This window comes from Onychostoma macrolepis, chromosome 05 (genome assembly GCF_012432095.1).
Source record: "Onychostoma macrolepis isolate SWU-2019 chromosome 05, ASM1243209v1, whole genome shotgun sequence".
NCBI lineage: Eukaryota > Metazoa > Chordata > Actinopteri > Cypriniformes > Cyprinidae > Onychostoma > Onychostoma macrolepis.
Window position 1 is genome coordinate 34,778,904 of NC_081159.1, and position 11,675 is coordinate 34,790,578.

Genomic DNA, 11,675 nt, shown 5'->3' on the forward strand with positions numbered 1-11,675 from the left:
CGTGGATTTGGCAACAAACAAACGCTGAGAATGCGTGTGTAAAAGTCGTGATAAATCCAAAATCATTTTCGCGAAACGTAACTAATAAAATAATAAAATATAAACATTTTTAAATATTGAAATTATGTTAAATTACATTGGAAAATACTGAAATAAAATGTACATATGCTGGATTTTATTTTGAAAGACGAATCATGTGACATCCTGAGGCCGTGAAAGTCATATGATTGTGGCTCAGGAAATATGGCGTCACATTTGTTTTGCGGCAGAGTAAACCTTAATATTTTACGAGAAGCTGCACGTAAAGACCTGCGCGAATTTTTAGATAAATGTTCGGGAAGCAAGGTAAAGCTCTTTGCTTTTATATTAATGCAGATTAGTCTCTAACTGCTGTCACACCTGTCACTTTCTCAGATTTGCTCAAAACCTACTGATCGTGTTAAAACAATGTGAACTGTACTGTATGTTGTGGTTACAAATGCAAATATTGTTCAGTTATGCTGTCGGTCGACACGGAACGTTTAGAGCTTTATTATCCTTTAATTTATGTGCTTTCGCTTTTTTTGTTTTGTTTTAAGGCCATTGTTTGGGACGAGTATCTTACTGGACCTTTTGGCTTAATTGCTCAGTATTCTCTTTTGAAGGTGAGAGAAATTGTACCAAAAAATACACATATAGTAGACAAAATATACTTTCATATTTCAAAGACACTGGAGGCTACTTTAATGATTATTTAATGCTTTTTCAAGAAGGTGATTTTCTTAATTTCATTTTTAAAAAGGAACATGAAGTCGAGAAAATGTTCACCCTCAAAGGTGGTCGTATACCATCCGCTGCCGTCAAGAATATTGTTTTTTTTGTTCGACCGAGGCTGGAATTGATGGACATCATTGCAGAAAATGTTGCAAAGTAAGTCAACAAAACAGCATATCAAATTTGACAGATCTTATTTCTTTTGGCAGGACTAGCACTAAACTGAACAGTCCAGCAAATGGTCTGGGACGAGTATAAGCTTTTAACAAAATCTGAACAAATACAATAGGGTCCATCACCTTTTGTTCTGTATACTGTAAGCTGTTTATGGAATATTCTGATTTTTAATTTTGAGAGGATGTTTGCTTCCACAAAAACAGATATTTTGATTAAAGGAAATAATAAGGTAGTTTTGATAATGTGCATTGACTGCTGGCAGTAGTCAGTGATTGCTGATGATATTACATTTTAATATTTACATTGCAGTGAGGATAAATTACAACCACGAGAATTCCACATCCTGTTTGTGCCTCGCCGAAGTCTCCTGTGTGAGCAGCGGCTGAAAGAGAAAGGGGTTCTGAACTCTTTCACAAACATCGATGAATACATTCTGGACCTTATACCTTATGATGGAGATCTTCTTTCCATGGAGTCTGAGAGTTCCTTTAGAGTAAGACTGTGTTTGAATGTCAAGTTTATTATGGATTTGTATTCATCTTCTAAAGGATTTCTGATTCAGCATTAGTCAGACCTTGACTAGAAATATTCATGCAAAATAACATTATTATAAATAAGGTTTTATGGAACATAGAGGATAGTTCTAAATTCATACAAATGCTGTGCATATTTAGCTTAATAGAGTAAAGCCGGACACATGAAATAATAGACCACAACATTTTATTTATTTATTTTTTTTATGGAACAGTTTATTTATTCACAGGCCTGAGCACAGTTATGCAATTTAGTGCAGATGCTAATATTTATATTGGTAAAAAGTAAGATGAAATGCTGATAGCTTGTAATTTAAATCAGCGACATTGTTATAACAATATAACAGACTACTTACATAAAATCATGTTATCACTATCAGTTGTCACTGTATATCTCCTAATAATGTGTCTTATAAAGATCATATTTAAAATTCTTAGTTTGATGATAAAAGCTGTGTAGTTTCAAAACATTGAATGCAATGCAACACAATGATAATTGAGAGTAGAACAAATAAACCTTCCATAAAAGCCTCACATTTTAACACGATTTTTCTAAAAAATGGTGTATGGATAATCAAGTAAGTTGCTTCATTCATCTTGAAATATTAATAACATAAGTTGTGTTTACTTTATAAAAATCAATAAAAATGTCACAGCAAAATACGTGAACATGAATGGGGTGTTTTTACAGTTGTACCATTTGCTAAACAATTTTAAATTATCAGTCAGATGACAGAGGGCATGTAGTAGATTGTATACAACAGGTTTTTTAGTAAAATTTTGATCATATTGATGGCTTAGAGGTCTTAGAAATGTGCATATCAAATATGATTATATTTTTATTGAAGTTAAGCTGCAAAAGTGTCTCGTTCAAAATTCTGTGATTTCATAACATCAAATATTTGCCAAACTTTGTGCTGACATATGTATGAGCCGATTGTGATGTTCACATAACTGTTTTCTATTATGAAGGAATGTTATTTAGAGAATGACCAGACGAGCCTGTATCACGCTGCCAAGGGCCTCATGACTTTGCAAGCACTTTATGGAACAATACCGCAAATCTTTGGCAAAGGCGAGTGTGCAAGGGTGAGTAGAAAAGCATTTGTGTCAACATTGCCTTCTCTTTTCAAACATTTGTGCCTAATTGTGCCTATTCTTTTCAAACATTTGATGCCGTCTAGCATCTAGTTCTTCCTCAGTGGTACTCATTTGTTGTAGTTTTGTTTTACATTGCACTGATTTATTTCTTTTTATTTCTCTTATTTTAAAAAATTTGTTGCATGGTGGTATTGGGCTGTGTCTTTCTCAGCATGTGGCCAACATGATGTTGCGGATGAAGAGAGAGTTTGCAGGGAGTCATACTCAAATCCTGCCTGTTTTTGATACCCTCCTCCTGTTGGATCGCAACGTGGATTTGCTTACACCGTTAGCCACCCAACTTACCTATGAGGGTCTTATCGATGAGATCTTTGGCATCACCAATGGTAAATGAGTTTTAAATTTGTTCAGACAAAAGAAATACTTAAATATATATAGATTATATATATAAAGATTGTATAAGATTTATTTTTTCCAATAGAAATGCATAATTATAACACTATAAAGATTGTATAAGCTCTTGTTTTCTCCAGTAGTCATACCCTTTTTGCTTTGGCAGGTTATGTGAAGCTTCCGCCTGAGAAGTTTGCACAGAAGAAACAGGGAGAAGGTGGGAAAGATCTCCCCACTGAGCCAAAAAAACTGCAGCTCAACTCAGCCGAGGAGCTTTATGCTGAAATACGGGACAAGAACTTCAATGCTGTGGGAGCGGCTCTCAGCAAGAAAGCCAAGATTATATCAGCTGCGTTTGAGGTTTGTGCTGCTTTTGTAAGTCTGCTGGCTGAGACAAACCAAGAACTACTGATTTTAAATAAATTTAGCAAGAAAATAAGCCTCCCACTTCCCTTGTTCACGATTTTAGTGAACTGTTTGCATTTATTTGATCAAGAACACAGTAAAACGGTTATACTGTGAAATATTGCAATTCAAAAGAACTGTTTTATTTTTTAATATAATTATTCCTTTGATCAAAGCTGAATTTTCAGTGTCATTAAAGCAACTTCAGTGTCACTTGATCCTTTCATTCTAATATCCTCTAATCATTCTAATATGCTGATTTGCTAGTGTTTACCATTAATGATCTGGTATTCTTGTCTCTGTGCTAGGAGCGACACAATGCAAAAACTGTTGGAGAGATTAAACAGTTTGTTTCCCAGTTGCCTCACATGCAGGCGGCTCGGGGTTCCTTGGCTAATCACACCTCCATTGCTGAACTCATTAAGGACATAACAAGTAAGTCTGAGACCAATCATTTGTACGTTCAGAAATTCAAGAAGTATTTCTGTTTACTTTCTGCTTAAGGTCTATGGAACGCTGTCAATTACAACAGACAACAGCTGTAGCTCATTAATCAGTTTGTACACAAAAAAGAAGGAATTGATTTTATTTTAAACTAGTTTATGGTTTAGAGTTATTAGTTTATAGTTTACAGAAAAGAGAATTCTGACTAGTAATATAGAGTGACCAACTAATAACATACTTTTTTTTATAACTTATAATTATAATTTCTATATTAATTTTAACAATAGATATTTATAAACATGGCCTGGTTAGAAATGCTGTTGGTACAGCCTTGTTGTTTTTCTTATTGTCCTTTCATGCTTTAAATTTAGAGGATTAACCAGTATTAAAGGGTTACTCCACCCCAAAATGAAAATTTAGTCATTAATCACTTACCCCCATGTCGTTCCAAACTCGGATGAAAACCGGGAGGTTTGTGACTGTCCCATTGACTGCAGAGTAATTATCACTGTCGAGGCCCAGAAAAGTATGAAAAGCATCGTCAGAATACTCCATCTGTCATCAGTGGTTCAATCTGAATTTAATGAAGCGACGAAAACACTTTTTCCGTGCAAAGAAAACAAAACAACGACTTTATTCAACAATTCGTCTCCTCTGGTTCAGCGTAGCGCCCTTTTGGAGAATATCCGCTGGACGCAAGCAGCATACGCTCTTCTGTGTCGTTTTGTTTTCTTTGCGCAGAAAAAGTGTTCTTGTCACTTCATTAAATTCAGATTGAACCACTGATGGCAGATGGAGTATTCTGACGATGCTTTTCATACTTTTCTGGGCCTCGACAGTGATAATTACTCGGCAGTCAATGGGACAGTCACAAACCTCCCGGTTTTCATCCAAAATATCTTAAATTGTGTTCCGAAGACGATTGAAGCTTTTACGGGTTTGGAACGACATGGGGGTAAGTGATTAATGACAAAATTTTCATTTTGAGGTGGAGTAACCCTTTAAGTGCAATTGCTTATTCTACCAATGATGTTTATTTTTAGAATTTCTGCAACAAGTAGTAATCGTTTTTTTGCTGATATCAAGAATTAGCATTTAGTAAAACACAAAATGTGATGTGGTTGCTGGACTTCCATTGTACTGTGTAAAGGTGTTTCCCAGTAATTTTAGCAAACTGAAGGAGTTCTATGGTAAACTATATGATAATATTATGAGACCTGACATGAGTTCACGTTTTGTTTTTTACTTGCCAGTTTTGGATTTTTTCTTAAACTTTCATTGTTTTCCTGTGTTTCAGCCTCAGAAGACTTCTTTGACAGTCTGACTGTTGAACAAGAGTTTATGACTGGAGTAGACACAGACAAGGTGCCTTGTTTTGTTTATGATTCCAATGTGAATGCAGTATAATTTAAGAAATTATTTTAGTTTTTGATGATTTATACAACTTTAAAAGAAAAGCCCTGTTCTTTTGTTGTGTTAAATGAACAGTTCACCCAAAAATGAAACTTTGCTGAAAATGTGCTCACTCTCAGTCCATGCAAGATGTACATTTACATTTAGTCATTTAGCAGATGCTTTTATCCAAAGCAAATTACAAATGAGGAAAATAGAAGCAATCAAAACCAACAAAAGAGCAACAATATGCAAGTGCTATAAGTCTCAGTTAGCCTAACGCAGTACACGTAGCAAGGTTTTTTTTTTTTTTAGAAAGTAGAATAGCAAAAAAAAAAAAAAAGATGTAGATAAGTTTGTTTCTTCTTTAGAACAGATTAGGAGAAATTAAGCATTACATCACTTGCTCACCAATGGATCTATTGAACTAAATGTCCTGCAAGAGGGAGTACTTACTTTGTCCAAAATATTACATGTGTAAATACAATGGACCACAATTGTTGTTCAAACAGAAAAGAATGAAGTTTAATATACAAGTCCACTTACATCCTCTAATATTTTAGAAATCATTTTAGAACTATGAGAAAAATAAAAAATTTTCATGGTACATTTAAATTCTCTGGGGTTAGATAATATTTTGGGTTTGATTCATTTTTTTTGTTCAGCGTGTTGTTATTGTGATTTTACTCTCAGGTCAGCACATATATAGAAGACTGCATAGCACAAAAAGACCCTCTGATAAAAATCCTGCGACTGGTGTGCATGCAGTCTGTCTGCAACAACGGCCTCAAACAGAAAGTCCTGGACTACTATAAGAAGGAGATCCTTCAGGTTGGATAGAGGAAATTTCTTTGTGGTTTGCTTTTATTTCCTTTTAGATGGATTTGTGAATCCATAACAGTGAATTTGAATCACGTGTGCCTTGATAACAATCACATTGCAACACTGATATCACTGAATTTCTATCAGAGTTGTGAAACAGTCAGTCAGTATTTGTGGTGATGATAGCAGTGAATTATAAATGCCATAAACATTTATCATGTTTGTGTTTTGTTGGATTAGACATATGGTTACAAGCACATTCTGACCCTCAAGAACATCGAAAAGGTTGGGTTACTCAAACCTCAAAGCACCATGAGAAACAACTACCCCACAATCAGGAAAACACTCAAACTGTGGATGGAGGATGCCAACGAACAGGTTTGAACTGTCGTTTATTTTTAGTAAGGTTCTCGGTGTTTATATAACTGAAAATGGCCGGCACTGGTCAAATGTTCCCCACCCAAATTCAAACCAGTGCTATGAACTAATGGACGCTTTTCACATTTCCTTGGATCTCAGAAGTTGTCATAGTTGGGTAAACTTTTAAGAGTGGAAACACTATTTTTGTGTTCCTATTTGCTCCAATAGCAAAAGAGAAAACCCACATTAGTGTTTCTATGACTTTCCAAAAGAAAGAGAGAAAAAAAGACAAATTAGAGATATTGATTACTGTGAAAAGAGAGAAAGATGTCAAATATGCTATCACACTGTCAGCCGTTGTGTTAGAAAAACTTACATTAATAATAAAACTAGATCAACAAAATAATAAACAAAACTAGATTTATGGTGTTAATAACTGGAAATGCATCATCGAAGTCAGTGTAAAGGGTCCATGTAGCTACAGAATCTCAGGCTGTTCAGAATAAACAGACAAACAGAAATTGTCATTTAAAAAAAAAAAATAATAATAATAATATTGTAGTAGCTCCTAAAAGCATGAAAACCATATTTTATTTATTAAGGGCATTATGTTAGATTACAAAATATCAAAACAAATAGCGTATTTAGTGCATGCACACTTTAAAAGCTAAATATTTCACAAGCACAAGTATGCTGGGTTTTAAACCTTACTAATATGAAAATACACTGTTTAAAATTAATACAGAAAATATTGTGACACACTGTGGTTGGCAAGTGTTAAATTAATAATTTAGTGATCTACACTTTATGGTTATTTTGCAAGGGCACCTGTGTGTAAAAAGTAATGTATTTAAAATAAACTTATTTCATGCTAAGTGTGGTTCAAATCTATTAAAATATTTACGGACCTATCGCTCTAGATTTACTGATGTAAAAGTTATATTTAAACATTATTTGGAGTACTAGTGCACAATACACATTTCTTAATATTAAGCCTAAAATGTGTTTTACTGTTACTATTGATGAGGATTGTATGATCTTTAAATAATATCAGTCTTTAAATGCAAGATATTTAACGTGTACTTGCAATAGTTCCACTTTAGCACAATCAAATATACTTCAGTGCATCTTTAGTTGGACTTCAGCACTACTTGCGCTCAATTAAAGTGCATCAAGTATAACATTAGTTGTTCCAATTTAGCAGACTTTAAGTATAGGCCTACCAGTTTAGTATACTAAAAGTACAGTTGAAAAGTATTTTTATTAAGTACATAAATACATAAATGTATTTGTAGTATACTTAGCATGAAATAAATGGATTTCAAATATATTATACAATAAATTTTTTACTAGGGTGAACTTGACATCATACATTCATTAAATGACCTTGTGAGCAGTTAGTTAAAAGTGATTGTGAAAATGTTTTAGAAAATTGCAGTTAGTTTTGAGAAATGATTTACAGCAGCATTTGTGTGGGATGTATATTTGCATAGGTATAAGTGCACAGTTTACACATTTGCCTGATGTGATGACACAAAAGCCTATTGTTTTTAGCCGTTTGAATTCCAAGTTTACTGTGCCACTTCTAAGGACTGCATGTTATTTGTGGTTTTGGGAATGACTAATGCGTGTTAACTGTCCTTTAGAACCCCAATGACATCTCGTATGTGTACAGTGGCTATGCGCCACTCAGTGTTCGTCTGACACAAGTGCTCGCGCGTCCTGGTTGGAGGAGCATAGAGGAGGTGCTGAAAATTTTGCCTGGTCCACACTTTGAAGAAAGACAGCTGGTTCCCACAGGCCTTCACAAGAAACGTAAGTGATGACTGTTGACATGATTTACTTCATAAATGATGGTCATTCCAGATCAGTAAAACCATCATAGTCTTAACCATCTTATAGTAATAAACGAGCTAGCTTGTAAAATTGGCTCCCACAAGCAAAAGGCAACAAAAGAGCAGACTGAAGTATGCATCTTAGTATGCATGAACAGAACATTTCGATTTGTGATGCACTAAATAAATTTGTCATTTTTATACGTCTGTTTATCTTTATTATTTATTTATAATTATTTACGTAAATACAATAGAATTGTGTCTGGCCCACCTTATAACATTCTTTAAAGCAAATATATAAAAAAGGATACAGCTCTCTATATAAAGTTGGATATATTATGTACAACTTTATCCGATTCATGTATTAAAGTTAAATATGCTGTATAGCAAATCTCAACTGCCTGTTTGCTTGTATTGTCACAAAATGTAAACTATATTATCACACAGAAATTTGACCATAAGTTATCAGGATATTATGACGTTATTATATATTATTTCTGTAAATCTGCTTTGAAACATGTAGTGTGTATAAATAGGTTGTGATGCATATGGTTGTAACATTTCTCTATTTTGATAATTGATTGAGAGACCATTCTCCTTCTATTTAATTTGCAGGTCAGCCAGGAGAAAACAGAACCACCCTTGTCTTCTTTCTTGGCGGTGTGACGTATGCTGAAATCGCTGCTCTGCGGTTTTTGTCTCATATGGAAGATAGTGGGACTGAGTACATTATCGCAACCACCAAACTTATCAATGGCACCAGCTGGATAAAGTCTCTCATGGACAATCCTGAGGAAAACTTACCTTAAAGCTGCCACGCTTTCTGTAGGGCCTCACGGATCCTGTTATCTTGTCTGTCATAAACCCAGACTTTAATGTATTGTGTACATATAGAATGCAAGTTACATCACACTGTTGTTGCTGTTTTGTCTGATCATTTTTAATGATTATGAGAGGGGTTGAAATTGCTGTTGCCTATTGCGATACTAATTTATTTATGAGAAAACGTATGTGAAAACAGCCACCTGCATCTAATATAAGCAGCGTTAGCGTTATAAGCAGAGTCAATGCAGTGTATAAACATACTAATGTGATATATAACCTGCTTCATCAGACAGCATTTATTTCCAGAAACCACCATAAATTATTTTGGCATGTATTGGTAACTTTTTTTTTTTTTAAATAATGCATTCCAGGTCAAGATATTAAAAAAAAGACTATGTTGGCTTTAGCACATTTGTGTAATAATTTGTTTATCGAAGTGAATTAAATGTTGAACTCCTTTACAAGACTGAAAGAGAGCAAGGCACATTATTCAGTGAGTTTTATAGACAAATATAAAAGGTTATAAATAAACAAAAATTCCCATTTGAATGCCTAATAAATACCAACTCAATTCTTGATTTTGAAGTGAGGTATCAAACCTGTAAATTCAAATTTAACAAAATACAAGTATGTCTTGAAATTTAAAGATGTTACTCCAGGAACGTGATTGCAAACCACTGCCCATAAACAACTTACACCAAATGCTGAAGTTAAGAATTAAAATACAGTATATTATAACAGTTAATTTACTGTAACATTTGAGGAAAAACACAGAATGTGCTCTCAAAACTCTTGTCATTGAATCCCTGATTTTCTATCACATGGTTGATGTATTTTGAGGGGACCTGAGTGGCTGCTGCTGGTCTGGAGGTGATCCAGATGAGAGCAGAGGGAAGCAGGTCTCCTCTGATGAGGTTTGATATCAGCACGCCCACTGATGAAGACTCATTCACATCACAAACCTTCTCACTGTCTGCACTGTAAAAAGTGATAAGTTGACTTAACTTAAAAAAATTGAGGAATCCCGTTGCCTTAAAATTTTTAAGTAAATGATAATTAAAAAAATAAGTTAATTGAATTGTCAAGTTCACTTAACTTTTTTTTTTTTTTTTTTAATTATGTACTTAATCATTTTAAGGCAACGGGTTTCCTCAATTTTTTAAAATTTTTTAAGTCACTTTTTACAGTGTGACTTAAACTGTAAAAAAAGACGAAAACATGAGTGTGATTCTGCTTTCATCAAGACCATCAAAAATGAACACAACTTTACAGACCTCATAACTTTGATTACAGATCTTGAAGTTCAGGATGAAAGTCCAGTAGAAGCCTGTGAAGACTGTACTGATGATCTTGAATCATTAAATCAACATCCTGATTGGCTTTTCCCTCTGCCCAGTCCAGAAAAAACTTCTGTACAGAGACTGTTTTTCTGTTTCCAGGCATACTTTTAGTAAGAAAAGTCTGGATTTGATCTTTTTTCTCCCATCCGGGTTCAAGCAAGGGTTTAAAGATGCCATTGCAGTGGATTGGAGTGTCTTGTGTTCTGGTTGTTTTCTCCAACTGTAAAACCTCATGTTCTTCACCATTCACCCCTTCTCTCCCTGTATGATGTACAGCTGTGTTGAAATTCCCTCAAATAAACTCTTATTCTTCATGCTGGTTTTGAGCAGGTCTTTGACTCTCTTTAGGTCTCCAATCAGAACCTGCTTACAAACTCATCTGTAATGAACCTGGGTCTGATTGTCAGTGCAGAGATACCTGAAATGTTATATGGCAAAAACATTAGTGAAGCATTCACAGTATAAAAGTTCATGAGAATGTTTAAATGAGCAAATTTGCTAATTCTCTTACTGTGTCAAATGTACTTTCATTGAATTGTCACTTTTCATTGATGAACTGGAGATGCTCCTTTGATTGATAGAGCAAACTAAGATGTGAAAATATGTAAGGAACCAGCATATCTTTGTTTATCCTTATGTACTGCAAAAGCTATTATGATTTAATCTCATGTCTCACTCAAGGTCAGAGGTCACTGTTCCACCACTGAATTCAGGAGGTATGTTACTCTTCATAAACACACAGCTGGGTTCTGGAATTGCTGCTTGTTTAGTCTGATCTGAAACCCCTTCTTCTCTCTTCTCATAAAGACTCATTTTAGAGGCTGCACTGTTCTTCTTTCCTCCTATAGGAGTTGGCTGACATTAGGCCTGCAAATACATACAGCTTAAAATGAATCAAATTAATCTGCAAAATAAATCATATAAGTACAGCCATTGGTCACTAAATAACTTCGCTTCAGTTGCAGAAGCTCTTTCTCAGGCATCTCATACAGGCTTACAAATACTTTTTTTTTTTTTAGTTGTTATTTATTTTGTATGTCGTAATAATATATTCCAGGTATTATTTTAATTATCTGTAGTACTATGACAATACTAATTGTTTTATTTTAAATGTTTAACGTTTAACATGTTTATAATGTCACACTTACTACTAATATGTGGTGATAGGTGGTTTAGCTCATCGTCACGATCACAAAACTATTTTATTTTTTTTATTCATTCATTTATTTATTTTTTAGTCTTGTCTTTTTGCAGCCATGTGTGTGACGTAAGTGGTGACGTTCGTCGACCAATCT

General features: G+C 34.2%; 1 protein-coding gene across 1 annotated transcript; it reads left to right on the top strand.

Moving 5' to 3' along the window:
* The first annotated feature begins 196 nt into the window (after window positions 1-196).
* Window positions 197-9,765, top strand: vps33a (VPS33A core subunit of CORVET and HOPS complexes). The gene is made up of 13 exons (XM_058777478.1): window positions 197-345; window positions 579-644; window positions 782-909; window positions 1,240-1,423; window positions 2,436-2,552; window positions 2,776-2,950; window positions 3,124-3,317; window positions 3,671-3,797; window positions 5,104-5,171; window positions 5,892-6,029; window positions 6,261-6,398; window positions 8,027-8,195; window positions 8,831-9,765. The coding sequence occupies exons 1-13, from the start codon at window positions 244-246 to the stop codon at window positions 9,022-9,024; spliced, it is 1,800 nt and encodes a 599-aa protein (XP_058633461.1). The 5' UTR covers window positions 197-243; the 3' UTR covers window positions 9,025-9,765.
* Window positions 9,766-11,675: the final 1,910 nt, after the last annotated feature.